This window comes from Eumetopias jubatus, unplaced genomic scaffold, assembly GCF_037043125.1.
Source record: "Eumetopias jubatus isolate StellerSeaLion01/CBP00866 unplaced genomic scaffold, mEumJub1_p1.0 scaffold_3, whole genome shotgun sequence".
In the NCBI taxonomy this organism is placed as follows: domain Eukaryota; kingdom Metazoa; phylum Chordata; class Mammalia; order Carnivora; family Otariidae; genus Eumetopias; species Eumetopias jubatus.
Window position 1 is genome coordinate 114,216,439 of NW_028274809.1, and position 18,616 is coordinate 114,235,054.

General features: G+C 36.3%; 1 protein-coding gene across 4 annotated transcripts in view; it reads left to right on the forward strand.

Annotated features, from left to right (window-relative positions):
• MPHOSPH8 (M-phase phosphoprotein 8) overlaps positions 1 to 18,616 on the forward strand; it is a 53,959-nt gene that overhangs the window by 13,454 nt on the left and 21,889 nt on the right. For 2 of the 4 annotated variants that reach the window (XM_088021776.1, XM_028104995.2), the window contains exons 2-5: positions 945 to 1,100; positions 12,292 to 13,137; positions 14,572 to 14,671; positions 15,793 to 16,047. In XM_088021776.1, coding sequence (XP_087877902.1) covers positions 945 to 1,100; positions 12,292 to 13,137; positions 14,572 to 14,671; positions 15,793 to 16,047 — 1,357 coding nt within the window. Of the gene's footprint in view, positions 1 to 250; positions 286 to 944; positions 1,101 to 5,306; positions 5,434 to 12,291; positions 13,138 to 14,571; positions 14,672 to 15,792; positions 16,048 to 18,616 lie in introns of those variants that run through there. The other 2 variants (XM_088021777.1, XM_088021778.1) reach the window with 2 other exon arrangements.

The following is an 18,616-nucleotide window of genomic DNA, read 5'->3' on the forward strand; positions in this document are numbered from 1 at the left end:
TTGAGGTCCAAACAGGTGGCCAGTGGCAAGATTGGATTCCTTTTTATGGCCAAATAATATTCGTGTGTGTGTGTGTGTGTGTGTGTGTGTGCGCGCGCGCGCGCGCGTGTGCGCGTGCACACGGGCGCATTTTCTTCATTCATCTGTTGAAGATACTTGGGCTATTTCTACTTTTTGGCTATTGAAATGATAATGCAGTGAACATGGGTGTACATATATCTTTTTGAGTTAGTGTTTTTGTTTTCTTCAGATAAATACCCAGAAGTGGAATTGCTGGATCATATGGTAGGTTTTTTTGTTTTAATTTTTTGAGGAACCTTTTTACTGTTTTTGCGTAGTGGCTACACCAGTTTACATTCTTACCAACAGTGCACAGGGGTTTTCTTTTTTTCCTAATCCTTTCTAATACCTGTTATTTCTTTTCCTTTTGATAATAGGATGAGGTGAGATCTCTGTGGTTTTTTGATTTGCATTTCCCTGATGATTAGTGATGTTGAGCATCTTTTCATATATTTGTTGGCCATTTGTATGTCTTCTTTGGAAAAATGTCTATTCACATCTGCCCATTTTTTAGTCAGATTGTTTCTTTGTTACTGAGTTGTATGAGTTCTTTATATATTTTGGGTATTATTAACCCATTATCAGATAATGTGATTTGGAAATATTTTCCAATACAGTAGGTTGCTTTTTCATTTTGTTGGTGGTTTCCTTTGTAGTAAAGAAGCTTTTTAGTTTGATATAGTTTCATTTGTTTATTTTTAGTTTTGTTGTGACACTTTTTTCTTAAATGCACTTGCTTCAGGAGATTAACATGCTTTATAATGATATTAATCTCCATTTCAAGTTCATTCGTATATTCTCAGGATTGTATGTTTCTGGAAAGTTAATCATTTAAATTATCAAATTTAATGTCCTTTATTTGCCTGTTTTTAATTCTGTAACAGGGTAAAATCCTTTACAAAGTTCGATGGAAAGGATACACATCAGATGATGATACCTGGGAGCCTGAGATTCATCTTGAGGACTGTAAAGAAGTTCTTCTCGAATTTAGGAAGAACGTTGTGGAGAACAAAGCTAAGCCGGTCAAGAAGGATATTCAGGTATCATGTTTTATTTCATATTTCTTTTTTTTAGTATAATAAACTTACTATAAATTTTACTGACATAAGGAATGTGCAGCAAAGAATTTACAAATAGGGGTGCCTGGGTGGCTTAGTCAGTTAAGTGTCTGCCTTTGGCTCAGGTCATGATCCCAGGGTCCTGGAATCTAGCCCCACGTTGGCTCCCTGCTCACTGGGGATCCTGTTTCTCCCTCTCCCTCTTTCCCCCTGCCCTCCAAGCTCATGCTCTCTCTCTCTTGCTCTCTCAAATAAAGTCTTTTTAAAATAATTACAAGTAATAAAATATATAGTATTTTGTATATTGTAAATTTTGTATAGCCAATTGATTCTCACAGAATGCTAAAATTGATTTTGCCAAACTCTTCCTTCTGTAGTCAATCTATGATCACAGTTGACAAACAAGTATAGTTTGGACATGTTGATTAATACTTTTCTTTTTAGTTAAGAGTAAGGTGAAAGTGGGGAGGTTAAAAACATGTCAAAACTTTATTTGTTCATCCATGGTATGAGCATCTTGTTTTTGTGTGTCTTAGGAACATTTTTTTGTAGTATTCGTGTTGCTACTATAGATAATAATAATGATAATAATGATAATAGTAAACATAATTGTTTTAATCTGCATTGTCAACATATTATGTCTGATTTTTCTGCTAATCGAAATAAGTCTTAGATCGTTTTATAAAGCTATAAATTTTAATCCATTAGAGATTATTCAGATCTGATTACCCAGGACTTTTGTTTTTCTCTTCTCTTCCCACTTTAGTTTTTAGCTACTTTATTGCTTTTTAGTAAACTCTTTCTGATGGTAAGGAAGGATTAAGAGATCAAAGGAGCGCAGATAAACTTTTTTTTAAAAAAGGCTTATTTATTTAGAAAGAGAGACTGTGAGCAGGGGGAGGGGCAGAAAGAGAGGAAGAGAGAGAATCCCAAGCAGTCTCCACACACACGATCAGTTAACATAGGGCTTAATCTCTCGGCCCTGAGATCATGATCTGAGCTGAAGTCAAGAGTCTGATGCTTACCGACTGAGCCACCCAGGTGCCCCAGATAAGTGAAACTTCTATCATCAGCAGTTTGGAAAAAAATTTCATGGTGGTCTAGAGTGGGATATTATTAAAACAGATGCAAAAACTTGGAGTAAGGGTTTTCTTCTATTATTTTATCCTTGGTCCTCTTATTCCACAAATAATTGAATTAGATTTATGTATAAATCTTGTAAAAATTTCCCATTGTACTTTTCCATGTAAATTTTCTTTATAGCTTCTATTTATAAATTGAACCAACTCTTACTCAACTTTTTGCTTTTGCTTTTAGTTTTCTTTTTCATTAGAAATTATTGTAATTTTTTAGAATACTCGCAGAGCTTCTGGGACTTAGAAGTATATAGTGAAAATTTTTCACAAAAGAAGCCTCTGTTTTGAGGACTGAATGTTTATCTTCTTTCCCTACAATTTGAGTTTAACCAAAACAATATTAGGACCCAATTTTCACTGATTGTAGTGGTTGTTAATAATAATAGCAATAACAAGGCAGCTTGTATTTACTGAGCATTTATACTGTGTATGTGCCAAACACTGGATCACCACTTTATGTGGATTAAGATGAGAAACTGAGGTTTAGATAAGTAACCGTAGCTCAGGTTAATCAGTTAGTAATGGTAGAGCCAGGCAGTTACATTCTTAACCAGTATGGTAGGTTGCCTTTTAGTTTGGGCTATAGCTTGAAATCCATTGAGAGTAGTGGACTCAGTTTTTTAAATTTTTGTTATAGTGGCAAGGTCTTTTGGTTTTTATTTTTATTTTTTTTTAATTTTTTTTTAAAGATTTTATTTATTTATTAGAGAGAGAGAATGAGAGATAGAGAGCACAAGAGGGAAGAGGGTCAGAGGGAGAAGCAGACTCCCCGCCAAGCAGGGAGCCCGATGTGGGACTCCATCCCGGGACTCCAGGATCATGACCTGAGCCGAAGGCAGTCGCTTAACCAACTGAGCCACCCAGGCGCCCAAGGTCTTTTGGTTTTTAAATTTCTAAGCAAAATCCTCGTTACTTTTAAGTTTTTTGTAGAGGAAACCCTTTACAAAATGAGTTCACATTAAAGTAGAGACTTTTTTCCTCAAATTCTTTTGCTATACTTATACTTCACTTTTCTGGAATGGGTGCCTATTCTTTCCTTTCCTATTTCTTTCCCTAAAAACACTCTCACAAACACAAATACATCTGTTTTACTAAGTGATAGGTTCTTATTACTCAAAAAATTTAGACTTTTTGATTGAATTCTTCCTTAAGTGTATTTCTCATTTTCCTGCAGAATACTAGCTTTATTGTCTCTTTTACTTTACCAAGCCTCTGGTTAAACCCTACTTGCAGCTCTTTTTCTTGATTTAAAATTATTGATAATGGTCTGAATGAGAATGATTGCTGATAGACTGGTGTGTTTAAGGTGTATTCTTAAGCTTATGAATCCTGTCCTACTTTTAGAAAGATATCTCTCCACCTGAGGGGTGCCTGGCTGGCTCAGTCAGAGTATGCAACACTTGATCTTGGGGTTGTGAGTATGAGCCCTATGTTGGGTGTAAAGATTACTTAAAAATAGTGTTAAAAAAAAAAAGAAAGATACTTCTTCACTTTTTTTTTTTTTTCTAAGCTCTCCTTACTATTTTATAAATAATTTAAAATTCTAGGGGCGCCTGGGTGGCTCAGTTGGTTAAGGGTCTGCCTTTAGCCCAGGTCATGATCCCAGGGTCCTGGAATTGAGTGCCATGTCAGGCTCCCTGCTCAGTTGGGAGTCTGCTTCTCCCTCTACCCCCCTGCCCCCCGCTCATGATCTCTCTCTCAAATAAATAAATAAAATCTTTTTAAAAAATTTGAAATTCTAGGCACATTTTGAATCTGAAATTCAAAAATTCAAAATTTACATTTTAAAGACTATAATTTCTATTTCCTATATCAGGTCAGCTTTCTCATGAATTCTCTCATCTGTTAAGTATTCCAGTATATTGCTGTGACTCTTTGAGGTAAGGTCAGTGGATAGGAATATGGCAAAAATACAACTGGTCACTGATCTTTTTCCCCTTTAGCAAAATAGTTTTGCCATTCATACGCTTTGTGATTCTTTTCACTGTAGACATAGAAATAGTCTGTAGGAGAAAATTGCTTTGTTCATCTCATCATCCGTGTTCATGCAAGCAAGAAATGTGTTTTCTATGAAAAATGATATATCCCAGTCACCAAAATTTTTGTCTTATGTAGGGGTTTCACCACAGTAGTATCTGTAAGAATATTTGATTTGTCACTTTTTCTATTTAAATCTAGGAGCATTGCTTGCTTAGGACTTAGTAAGCATCACAGAAATTAGAAATGGTTTCTTAAATAACCCCAAAAAGGGCACCTGGATGGCACAGTCAGGTGTCTGACTCTTGGTTTCAGCTCAGGTCATGATCTCAGGGTCGTGAGATCAAGCCCTGTATTGGGCTCTGCGCACAGTGAGGAGTCTGCTTGAGATTCTCTCTCCCTCTGCCCCTCCTGCTTGTGTTTTCTTTCTCTCTCTAAAATAAATAAATATTTTTAAAAAATAAATAAATGATCCCCCAAAATGGTTGTTAATGCTATTAATCAGAAAATATACATGATGTAGAAATGGTATTTGTTCATTAAAATACTTTTCAGCATTTAACATTTGGTTCCCTTTTTATCTTTTTTTTGACCAAAACTAAAAAAAATTGAGTATTTTAAACTAAAAAAGATTGAGGTGCTGTTTATGTGTGATATGGTCTAGCCCTTTGTTTTTAATGGACAGATAATCTACAAATAAGGGAACCACTGGTCTGCCTTGAGCTTCGATGGCTGATATATGATAGTGAACCTCTGCTGCACTGCTTCAACATTTTACTATTTATACCTTTTTGGTTTTTTTCTTTTATTTAGGGATAGCATTTTTAATAAATATAGTGTCTGATATGGTCCAGACTTTTATTTTTGAAGAATTTTATTAAGGAAAATTTGAACATACAAAACTGGGAAGGTCAGTGTCATGAGAGTTTGTTCATCACCAGTGTTAGTTATTACCAGTACTTGGCCATTCTTCCTTTTTCTGTCCACTGCTCTCCCTCTCGCTTTGTATTCGCTAGGATTTTTTTAATTTTTTTTTTTTTTTTTTAGAGAGAGGAGGAGGTTGGGGGGAGGACTAGAGGGAGAGAGAGAATCCCAAGCAAGCTCCAAGACAAGAACCCGATGTGGGGCTCGAGCCCATGACCCCGAGATCATGACCTGAGCTGAAATCAAGAGTCGGATGCTTAACCAACCGAGTCACCCAGGTACCCCTATTTGCTAGAATATTTTCAAGCAAATTTGAGATTTGAAAAAGGTCTACACATCATGTATCATTGATAATCTTACTCTAAGCTTTTTCTTCCCCATGTTTATTTGATGAAGAAACCACATCATTTTCTGCAGAATTTCCTATGTGCTGGGTTTGGCTGAGTGCATGGTGGTATTTAACACGTTCCTCTAGCCCCATATTTCTGTAAACTGGTAGCTAGATATGGAGGCATGATTACATTTACATTCAGGTTTATTTATTTTGCAAGGATAGTTGTAAGTGGTATTCACCTCCTGCACATCAGAAAGCACATGATGTTTAGTTGACTCCCTTACAGTGGGGTTAATACAGTCATTGAAATTAGGTGTTTTCAGTCTGATCCTTCATTAGAAAACTCCCAACTTTTCATGTGTAGGTTTTAGGAGCCATTGATCATTGCCTAGAACCATTTTCTCATTAGAGGGTAGAAAATAGTGATTTTCTAATTCTGTCATTCATCCCTCTGTGTCTATTAGCAGGAGTTCTGGAGACACCGTGGTCATGGTTCTGAAATGGGGAGACACTGCTGGCAGGGAGAGGTGAAGACTGAATTAAGGTAGCATAGTTTGGAGAACTGATTCCACATTGCACAGGATTTAGTGACCAATCTGATCTAGGGAGAAGCAGAGTCAGAGATGACTAAGGTTACTCATTTGGGGACCCAGACAAATGACGGTATTACTTAGGGAACAGATACAGTTTTGAACACTTTAGATTTTAGTTACTGGTTTGTCATCCAAGTGAAGATGTCCAGTTTCTCATTGGAAATACTGGTCTGAGTTGAAAAGAAAGATTTGGGCTGGAAATGTAGATTGGATGATTTGTGGAGAGTACAAGATAGTGTTTATTACCGTGTTCCAAGTAATAATATGATTGTTAAGTACTCTGAAAAAAGAATTCAGAGTTTTGTAATTCTTGTTTGAAATTTTTTTTGCAGTAGTTAATCATACACCTACCAAGATGAAATTTGTTTGTCCTGTTTGCCCCCATACCCCACCCTGCACCCTTTTCCCTTTCACCAGTGGGAACAATTTAAATAAGAGCAGGCTATATCATTTGGAAATGAGGAGGTCAACACCAACCAGTCTTATGTTCAATCAGCCAACATATTAATCATCATTAATTTTTGATGTAGCGTTCAACGACTCATTAGTTGTGTGTAACACCCAGTGCTCATCACAACACGTGCCCTCCTTAATACCCATTGCCCACCTACCCCATCTCCTCACCGCCCCTCCCCTCTGTAACCTTCAGTTTGTTTCCCAGAGTCTCTTATGGTTTGTCTCCCTCTCTGATTTCTTCCCATTCAGATTTCCCTCCCTTCCCCTGTGGTCCTCCACGCTATTCCTTATATTCCACAGATGAGTGAAACCAAATGATAATTGTCTTTCTTTACTTGACTTATTTCACTTCTACCATTTGCATTGACATGGATGGAACTGGAGAGGATTATGCTATGTGAAATAAGGCAAAATGTTTTTTAAGATGAAGGAAGTCAGTTGTAAACTCTTTAGGATGGAGGGAAAATTGAAATAGCAGAAGTCATTAAGTACTCTTTCACAGAAATTGCTTGAAGCAAAAGGGTAGCTTTTGGTTGAGAGAATGACAGCTGAAGCACTTGAGAGCAGGTTGCAGACTTGAAGTCCTCAGTGCGTATTTCGTATTTCATAACAACAAAGACATTCTCCTGCATTGTTACACTCAGGGAACTTTAAATTAGCAGTGTGCCCTATCAGTAGCAGTACCTCAGCAATACTGTTAACCTATTATACAGCTAAGATGCAGCTACATTCATCTGGATTTCCCCATTTGTCCTGGGATGTCCTTTGTTGCTTTCTGTCATGCAGTGCATTTAGTTTCATGTCTTTCTGGTTTTGTTTCATCTAGAACAGTTCCATAGCCTGTTTTCCTTTTTTCGTCTTTTATGATGTGGATCTTTTAAGAATCCAGACCAGTTCAGGGCGCCTGGGTGGCTGAGTCAGTTAAGCGTCTGCCTTCAGCTCAGGTCGTGATCCTGGGGTCCTGGGATCAAGCCCGGCATTGGGCTCCCTGTTCAGTGGGGAGTCTGCTTCTTCCTCTGCCTGTCACTCCCCCTGCTTGTGCTCTCTCTCTGATAAATAAATAAATAAAATCTAAAAAAAAAAAAAAAATCCAGACCAGTTGTTTCATAGAAAGTTCTTCATATTGTAATTAGATGAATGATAATTAGTGTGAAATCACAAATAGTGGGTTTTTTTCTAAATTGGAATTAGATGGTTTCTTTCCTGGTGATTAGATTCAGTGTGAACATTCTGACAAATGTATTATATAGGTAATTACATGATGGCAAGAGATGTATGTCAATTATCCCATTTATTGCTGGTGTTAAATTATAATTTTATGATAAAGTGAGGCCCATTTTTTTCCCTCTCTTTTTAAAGGTACGTTTTTCCTTTTAAAATAATAACATGAGGGAGCCTGGGTGGCTCAGTTGGTTAAGCGACTGGTCATGATTCTGGAGTCCCAGGATCGAGTTCTGCATCGGGTTCCCTGCTCAGTGGGGAGTCTGCTTCTCCCTCTGACCCTCCCCCCTCATGCTCTCTCTCTCGAATAAATAAAATCTTTAAAAATAAATAAAATAATAACATGATAATAAATAACCTAATGATAAGTAATATTTGAGACTGAGAATCTCTTGTTCCCCAACAGCCTCTCACCCCATGATTTTAAAGTACCTTGATGCTTCTTGCCTCAATTAGTTATTCCTGTGGTGGTTACAAATACTGATTTTTCTAATTCTGTTATTGTATATTTTTTGTTTGTATTTTATAAAGAACAGCTCCTCCCTCCCCGAAATTTTTTTTATTATCAGTACACACTCCTGGAATTGTTTTATTCATCAGTCATCCATTGCTGTTGTTATTCATGTTGATGCTAAAATGGTTCCAAATTTGGCTAGTAGGAGCCCCTTCAAGGCAGCTCTTGTGTCCTTTTGATGTTTCCCTTTCTGTTTTGAGCGCATCATTTCTTCTGACAAGGTGTTCAGTGTTACCATGTTTCCTACTCCATCCCTAGTATTAACCACTTCTCCAAGGAATCCTGATTCTTTGTAAAGGAGGATAGGATTAAAATCCAAGATGTAGGGGCGTCTGGGTGGCTCAGTCAGTTAAGCTCTGCCTTCGGCTCAGGTCATGATCCCAGGGTCCTGGAATCGAGCCCCGCATCAGGCTCCCTGCTCAGCGGGAAGCCTGCTTCTCCCTCTCCCACTCCCTCTGCTTGTGTTCCCTCTCTCGCTTGTCTCTCTCTGTCAAATAAATGAATAAACTCCTAAAAAAAAAAACAAGATGTACTTATTACTACTGGGGTATGATTACTTCTAGGCCCTTTAAGTAGCCAGAGCTAAAGGAAAAAATATATGTCATAAATTCGTATGGGTATCTGTAATTTCAGTCCATGACCTCAGGGTTTCCACTCATTCTACCTGGCCATAGTCTGTTTCCCTTTTCCTACTGTGAGAACTCTGGTTCCCACCAATGTTATATATACTCATTACTCAGTCCTACAAAAATGAGAAGTTAGTTTCAGATTTACTACACCCGTCCTGTTGTAAAACTCCAAATTTATTTGCAGTTCTTTTTGTTCCTAGTAAGCATATGCACTGAGGATGTTTAGCATTCAAAAGTTCTTTGGATTGATTTTTTTCTTTTCGGTGGTTATGTTATCAATTTGATAAACAGGTTCTTTTGGTTGTTAATTAGTACCTATCTTCTTGCTGCGTTCCCTTTCCCTCCATATCCTATTTGAAGTACTGTCCCTTTACTCTCAGTTTAGAACTATAAGGCAATCAGCAAGACTACTATGTATTGTTTAGTATTTTCTCACCATTCTCTCCCCATTATTTTGATAGCTGCTCTATTATCAAGAGTATTAGTGACTGTTACATACTGTACTCTCTTATAGCCATCATTCAGTCTTAATTCTAAAAGCAGGTATCTATTTAATAGTTTCTACCTGTCTTTATTTTGATGTCTATCCAGTCATAATTGGGTATCTGAAGCTCATTCTTTAGTATAGTGGTTCTCAAAGTGTGGACTCCAGGCCAGAAGTATCAGTTATCCTCATCTGGGAATGTGTTAGAATTGCAGTCTCTGGGCTGCAACATCATTGGATAGAGCGACCAGCTGCCTGTGTTTTTGGGGTTTCTTGGTTGTGGGTTTTTTTTTTTAAGATTTTATTTTATTTTAGAGATAGAGAGAGCAGGGGGAGGGAGAGTACAGAGCCCAACACAGGGCTCAATCCCATGATCCTGAGATCATGGCCTGAGCCAAAATCAATAGTTGGACACTTAACCGACTGAGCCATGAAGGCACCCTATACCTGTGTTTTGATAAAGCCCTCCAGCATTCTGATGCATGCTAAGGTTTTAGAACCACCTCTCTAGTAGAAGGGCTCATGAGAAAAATATTCCTAGAGTTCTTGTATTTCATAATAGTTGTTGGCAGTCTTTATATTGAAAGCCAGTTTGACTGAATATAAATTCTTGGCTCACATTTTCTTTTGTTGAATATCTTAATGTGTTATTCTGTTGTTATCTGGCATAAAGCACTACTCTCTAAAGATGGATCTGAATTTCTTTCTCTTTTAAGTGACTTGGTCTTTTTGTGTGATGCCTCAAAATTTGTGTTTATTTTCTCTACTGTTTTGTAGGCGTATCTTTCTGGCTTGCTTTTATTGTTTTAGAGTACTCTATTTCTTGGTCTGTTTTTTCTTATAACAAATTAGTAAAATATTTTACCCTAATTTTCTGCTGTTTATATTGATATGAAATTACTTCTTCTGATGTTTTGGAAGGCAAAAGAAGAGAATAAGATAATTTTTTTTTTTTTAGTTTAATGGCTCCTGAGCAGTTTATTATTTTTATGAAGGGTTAAAAAATATGGCCTTAGACTTAATGAGATTTTTTTTTCTGGCTTTGGTTTTACCCTGCCTCACCTTCTGCCCCCCTCCCCCTAATATCTGAATCTTCTCTTTTCTTTGTTTCTATTTTTCCTGTCCTACTTTATTTAGAATCTAATCTCAGCAGTTTCTCCTCATTTTGGGGCTTTGTCATGAAAGTCCTGGAAGAGAGAGACCATTGGCAGTTACTTTTGAGAGTTCACAGGACCTGGCCCGGGCCAGCCCTTCACATGTCCACAGACACCTGCAGTCACCCTGTGCATGTACAGGTTCTGCCCCTTCCTTCTACTCTTCTCAGGTTGACCTGTCAGTCTTTGTAGTGATTTCTCCCATTTGCTTTCTCCTGTGTAGGTATTCATAACAGTCTTATAGCTGTTAGTAGTTTGTCCCCATACCTGTATTTTGGGGTTCACTGGGATACTATGCTATTTAATTTTGTTGTAGATATTGTCTGTGGGGGCTTTGTTTTGCTATCCTACTAGCTTTGTCTTTTTATTTATTTATTTATTTATTTATTATATAATTTTTTTAGTAAACTCTGTACCCAACATGGGGCTTGAACTTATGACCTTAAGATCAAGAGTCACATGCTCTACCAACTGAGCCAACCAGGCACCCCATAGCTCTTTTTATAAAGCAGTTCAGGGAGATTCAAAAAGTTAAGCCAGTTCCACCATACTCTCACTATCTTGTGATAGTGATGATCATTTCTTAGACACTACAGGAAAAATGGGGGGGTTTTAAATTACATTTTTTAAAGATTTTATTTATTTTGTACAGAGAGAGAGAGAGAGAGCATCAGAAGGAGAGGGAGAAGCAGAATACCCACTGAGCAGGGGGCCTGATGTGGGACTCATCCCAGGACCCTGGGATCATGACCTGAACCAAAGGCAGACGCTTAACCAACTGAGCCACCCAGGCACCCGGGAAAACGTTTTTAAAATGTCCTTATCTTCCCTCTCTTTCCACCCCCATGTCACTTAGAAGAAAAGACTTTGGGGAAATGGGAACTGAAAATACTTTGCATAGTGTTTTTGTGTCTATTATAAATTTTTTTTTTAAAGTTGGTCTTTTTTTTAAGATTTTATTTATTTATTCATAAGAGACAGAGAGAGAGAGGCAGAGGGAGAAGCAGGCTCCCCGCTGAGCAGGGAGCCCGATGTGGGACTCGATCCCAGGACTCTGGGATCATGACCTGAGCCAAAGCCAGACGCTTAACCAACTGAGCCACCCAGGCTCCCTATTATAAATACTTCTAAGGTGTGGGTTTTTTTGTTTGTTTGGGTTTGGTTTTGGTTTTTTTGTTGTTGTTGATAGCATTTAAAAATATATTTTCCACAGGAGGTATTTCAGGTTATAACACAAATCAAATCAATTGGGGAAGTAAGATTTGTGTGCAGTCTTGCCCATTCCATGTGTAACTAACTGAAATACAACAGCACCTTTAAGGATATCTAGGATCTAGTCTTTAAAAACCTTGCATTTGGAGTGGTAACTACTTTTTTGGCAGGCAAGAAAGTCTGTACAAATTACTTGCTTGGTGTTTTTGGAAAATTTGAACTTCAAATCATATAAAATACACCATACATAAAGCTTTTATTGTTCATTTCTGCTTTAGTTTGGGACCTTCAGCGACACTAACATTTTTTTGTCACTGTGTTTATCCGCTTTTTTAAAATGAGACTCACCGTCATCGCCAAGACCTATTTGCTAAATCAGAGACATAAGTAATATACAACTTCAATTTAGATAAATAATTATAAGAAGTTGAGAAACTGCTTGAAAATAAAAACATTTCTACCAGATTTCATTTGTACTACTTTTCAAAACCTTTAAATTGCTATGTTAATGACTATTAAGTCTTTTTTATATTTTGTAGAGACTGTCCTTAAATAATGACATATTTGAGGCAAATTCTGATAGTGATCAGCAAAGTGAGACAAAAGAAGATACTTCTCCGAAGAAGAAAAAGAAAAAATTAAGGCATAGAGAAGAGAAAAGCCCAGATGATATGAAAAAGAAAAAAGCAAAGACTGGGAAACTAAAAGATAAATCCAAACCAGACCTGGAGAGCTCCTCTGAAAGTTTAGTTTTTGATTTAAGGACAAAGAAAAGAATTTCAGAAGCCAAAGAAGAATTAAAGGAATCCAAAAAGCCCAAAAAAGAGGATACAAAAGAAACTAAGGAATTAAAGAAAGTTAAAAAGGGTGAAATAAGAGATTTAAAGAATAAATTAAGAGAAGATTCCAAAGAAAACAAAAAAACAAAAAAAGAGAAATGTTTTGAATCTCAGTTGGAATCTGAATCAAGTATACTTAATGACTCCTCTTTTCAAGAAGACGACAATGAAGATTTACACTCGGACAACAGAGAAGAGAAACAGAAGACTAAAAGCGTAAAAGATAAAGCAGGGCAAGATGCAGTTCAAGATGTTTTTGATAAACAGCCAGATGGCTTTCTGAGTGCTGATGAGGATGTAGATGTCAAAGCAAAGAGAAAAAGAAAGAAACTGAGAAAGACTGAGGAACTTAAAGAGAGCAAAACACTAGAAAACAGGAACCTTTTCCTAGAGAAGAAAACTATATATAAGAAGCAAAGGAATCAGGACAAAGGCAAAAGCACCACAGAGTTAGATAAGTTGCCACCTGCACCTGTCCAGACACAAAAGAGTTCAAGAGCAGGTGTGGAAGAGAGAGGCCTCTGGTCCCCTGACTCAGGTGGGGAGGTAAGTACTCTGGGGATTGGTTGAAGGGCAGTCAGAATCTCACAGAATACAGAAATGTTCAGGTCAAGCTGCCACTCTTTTTGAGTGGTCAAGAAATTTCACAAAACAGAGGAAACAGTGAAACAAACTATAAGAATAATTTTCCTGTGGTTAGGGAGTTACACTTAATATGTGACTAGAATGAGCGGTTATAATTGCTTTTTTTAAGATTACAACTAGAAAATTCAGGACTAATTTGTGAACAAAAGGATTTTTTTAGTGGTACTCAGCTGGTATGTAGCACTGTGTAGTAATGCTGAAAATAAGCTTCTTCATCAGCTTAGCTTTTCCTTACTTGATATTTTTCCCCTTCTGTCTTAATATACTATTTTTTACTTAAATAATATACACCAATATTTATAAGCCTTTTAAATCTTAAAAAGTGTTTAAGAGGATTTTATCCCATTATTATAAAAATTATTTTTATGTGATTTTTCAAAATTAAATATTTTCCACATTATGAAAGTATTCATATATGCAATATTTATCAAGGGCTATGAAAAGATCTTTTTTTTCATCCATTCTTTGTAGATTTATCTTAAGGAAATCATTTTAAAGGGGGGAAAAGCTAGGTATAGAAAGATATTTATGGCAGTGTGGTTTCACTAAAACTAATGCCAGTCAAACTAAATGTCTAGCCACGAGGGAAATGATTAAGAAAATGTTGTTGCATCAACTTTGGGTGTTATCTCTTTATTGAAATACTAATTATGAGGTCAATGTAGCAAAAATAGAAAAGTTTTTAAAATGTTAAGCTGAAGAAAATTATACATATGAACTCAGTCATATAAAAATATCTGTGCAGTGTAAATAAAGGAAAATGAATTTTTTAAAGATTTGTAATTTATTTGACAGAGAGAGACACAGTGAGAGAGGGAATACAAGCAGGGGCCATGGGAAAGGGAGAAGCAAGCTTCCCACTGAGCAGAGAGCCCGATATGGGGCTCCATCCTAGGACCCTGGGATCATGACCTGAGCCGAAGGCAGATGCTTAATGACTGAGCCACCCAAGCACCCCAAGGAAAATGAATTTTAAACAACAAAATTATGTAAATTTCCAAAGATCAGAAGGGAGAATGTGGAGAAATAAAAATAGTGGTGTTTGGTTAGTAGGACTATGGGAGAATTTTTTTGGAATTTATTTTTAATAATGAAAAAATATTTAGAATGAGGTGTTGGGTTTTGAATTTAGTATCCTGTAAATCATCACGGTTGAGGGATAATCTTGATTGAGGAAGCAGTTGATGTGAAAAAAGATTTAATAATTAGTGGTTATGTGCCATAGTACCCAAAATGCAGCCACTGATACCAGGAACCTGCGTTTTCCAATTTTCAGATATATAATGTCAGTTCTTTCTGTCTTCTTGTTTTGTGTCTTTCATTTGTCTCTTGTAGGAGAAAGAGATAAAAAAAAATGAACTCAAAGAAAAAAACCAAAAAAGGCATGATTTGGACAAGGAAGAAAAAGGCCGTAAAGAGCCAAAGGGATTAAAGAGTGAGTGTGAATACTAACATTTTATCATTTACCATTGTCATCTTTTATACAAAGAATTTAATTTACTGTGAATACAGTCTCTCTTTTCTAACTTGCAAATTAGAAAATTTCATTCACTGGAGAATTTAGAACTTTATGCTACTTTTATTTAAACAGTTACTTTAGTTTATTGTATCATAGTTCATATTGTTTCTGTAATTAATTTTTTTCTCTTCTGTTCACTTTGTTGTTTCTCCTTTTGATGGAGTACACTAGAATTATAGAGATTCTGTAAATTAGTTGTGGTAGAAAAGTAAATGTCTCCATTTATAGTGGATGCTGAATGAGACAAACTACTGTTAATACATGTGTGTATTTAGCTCTGGGTCATTTGTATAAATATAATATTGAACATAAATTTTGGATCAGAAGGATACAACATATTGAGAATCTATGACACGTCAATACTAGAATTAAGTACTTTATAAAACATTCACCGTTACAGTATTTGAATAAAACCCCAATGGATAGTTTAGTTCTTGTACCAAAAGTACTTGGAACACATGCTCTCATGAAGCAGTGATTCTAAGAGATAGATTATTTTTACCTAGTTTTTCTCCCAAAAGCTGTATATAGCTGAGGGTAATATTCAAAGTAGAACTGCCCACAACTGCTAAATAGCTGCCTACAACTGTATTTGAAGTTAACCTTGCACAAAAGTGATTCCTGATGGTGAATGGGGGAGACAGAAGGGTGCCAGCACACTGACCAGGAATCATTTTTGTGCAAGGTTAACTTCAGGATACAGTTGTAGGCAGTTGTTTTAGCAGGACAGTGGTGGCATGACTAGGATTATTTTGAGATTGACTGTCTTCAGTAGGCCTTTGTCAAAACTGGGAGTAGTTCTGAACACTTAATTAACAGCCATTCACTTTAGAGACCCTTTCTAAATATTGAGCAGCCAATAGAAAGGCCAGTTGAAATAACTTCATGGCTTTGAATAGTAAATCTGATCATGCTTTATAACCAAGGCAAATATTAGTAAAAATTTCAAAAATAACTGTTTCCTTAACACCCAGATTTTCTTTTGGTTACAACAGAAATTTGTGACTCATTTATTCTCAATTTTATTTTTTCACCAGCATTTAAGGAAATCAGAAATGCATTTGATTTACTTAAATTAACTCCAGAAGAAAAAAATGATTTTCCTGAGAATAATCGGAAAAGAGAAGAAATACTAGATTGTAAAATCACAGAAGATCACAAAACCAAGGAAAACAAGCAGTTACTTAAAGAAAGGAGAAATACAAGAGATGAAACTGATACTTGGGCATATATAGCTGCAGAAGGTGATCAAGAGGTTCTAGACAGTATGTGCCAAGCAGATGAGAGTTCTGGTATGTGTGTAGTCATTTTGCAGTATTTTTTCAGGGTAAATGCACCGTATTATTTCACTCTCCTTATTCTTCTCTCCCAGTATAATTCTGGTCAGAAAATAATGGAGTAGATTTTAGTGATCTCCTGACAATTTTTAATACATTTTTATAAAATTGAAGACTTAAGTCATTCTGTGATTTCTAAATTCATTAAACAAATATTTTCTGAGTTCCTATACTGTGCTCAACACATTTAGAAATTATAAAGATTTTGGTTTTCTACATTACCTACTCTTGCCAAGCAGTCTGTTTCTATAGCTTACTAGATTTCTTTCAGAAAATTATCAAATACAGGCTTATTTGTATTCTGCCCTTTTAATTTTGCAGTAACACTTGATAAATAAGATTATATTATAAATGCTGTCCTTGGGGATGTTGGAATGGGCTGCCAAGGAGGGGAGAATCATGTGTAGAATCAGAGTACAATAGCTGTAGGGAAGAGTAATAAAAAGAGTGGTGTGTGTGTGTATAAAACTAGGACAGAATAAACAAAAGAGGTTAACCTGATAAAACTGTTATTTGTGAATCTTGAGAAACACTTGAAGAGAATTTTTAAAATATTTCAAAATATATGGCAGGCTAGATACTCTGGGTGACTCTCATACTGCAGAACAACTAGATTCTGAATACTGGGTAAAACATGCTTTTTGATACATTGCTGAGCTTGCTGGAAATTGGGACACTTTCTAGGAGGAGTAGATAAGAGGGAGGAAAGAGGTTACCCACAGGGCAAATGCCAATAGCAGCACTCCTGTTGGGATATTAAACAATAAGGAACAGATAGTAGGTATTGGTTGCAAACTCAGAATTTCCCTGGATGAAATCTAAAACCAGCCCCGGTATAGGGAGTGCAGGAAATGACCAAAGGAAGACGTTGGCCATTCCAGATTGATAGGTAGCAGGTTTAATAAACAAGGGAACTTATATACGAAGCTTGCCTTGGTTGGCCACAAGATGAGTAGATCAATCTGTGCACGTGCACACACACACCCCTCCTCCTGAATCTTAGAACTTTATATAGAGGCTTTAACTGAGTTCAGTCACATATTTAGTCCAGATGGTCTCAGCAACACCTTATATTCTCAAGGCATGTCCTTGAAATAGCTCCTGTTTGGGAATGGTGGGTACATTCTAAGGAGACACCTCCGATTGCTCAGGTCCAGCCTGTGGGTCAACCCAAAGTCACATCCTCTTGATGACCTCCACCAATAGTAAAGAGCATCAATAAAGCCAGAGGTTGGTTCATTGATAAGACTAATAGGCACGCTTCCAGCAAAAGTGATTATGGAGAAAAAAGGACGGTTACACAAACAGTATTTCCAGTGAAGAAAGAGACGTGCTTATAGATTGTGTCCAGATTAAAAAGACAATTTTCTGAGCAATTTTTTACCAATAAATTTGAAAACAGAATGAGATGGGAAAATTCCTGGAAAAATATAGTTTAATAAAACTGACCCAAGAGGAAATACAAAAATTGAATAGTTTTATAACTATTAAAGAAATAAAGAATGTGAAATAGTAATTTAAAATAACCTTAAAAATTTAACACTAGCACAGATAGTTTCATATGCAAGAGCTTACCAAACTTATAAAAAGGTATTCCTAAAAATAAAGAATACTAACTCGTTCTATAGGCCTATCATAATTTCAGAACCATAATGAGACAATAACTTTGTTAGAAAGGAAAATGATAGGCCAAGCTTATGTAAATATCCCAAACAAAACATTAGCAAATTGAATCCAGCTGTATATAAAAACATAACCTCTTATGATCAAGTTAGGTGTTCCTAGGAATTCACTGTGTAAAGGAGAAACTGATTCAAGAACATTCTTGATTTTTAAAAAACAAAACCTAGCAAACTATGAATAAAAGGAAGCTTTCTTAAATTAGTAAAACATTAAACCTTTGGCAAACATCTGTCACCACTGTTATTCAACATTATTCTAAGGTCTACCCAGTCCAGTAAGACAGTGAAAAACAAAAGATACAAGCATTGGGAAGGAAGCCTCCCCCCGCCCCGCAAAGCTTTTCATTATCAGATGTTATCTATATGAAAAACTCAATCCACAAAGTTTTAGAAATGTTAAATGTTTAGCAAGGTGACTGGATATAAGACCAGTATACAAAAGTTAACTACAGTTCTCTATATTTCTATACAGTGTGCATTTCTGCATACATTTCTACATAAATAATATAATCTTAAAAAGTTAATTTTCAGTAAAAAAAAATAAGCATTGGCGAGGATGTGGAGAAAAAGGAACCTTTGTGAACTGTTGGGGGAATATAAGTTGGTACAGCCTCTGTCGAAAACAGTATGGAGGTTCTTCAGAAAAGTAAGAAAAAATACCATATGACGCAGTAATTCCACTGCTTGGGTATACCCAAAGAAAAGGAAAACACTAATTCGAAAAGATATATACATCTCTATGATTATTGCAACATTATTCATAATAGCTAAGATTTGGAAGCAACCCAGTTGTCCCATCAATGGATGAATGGATAAAGAAGCTGTGGGGTGTGTACACACAC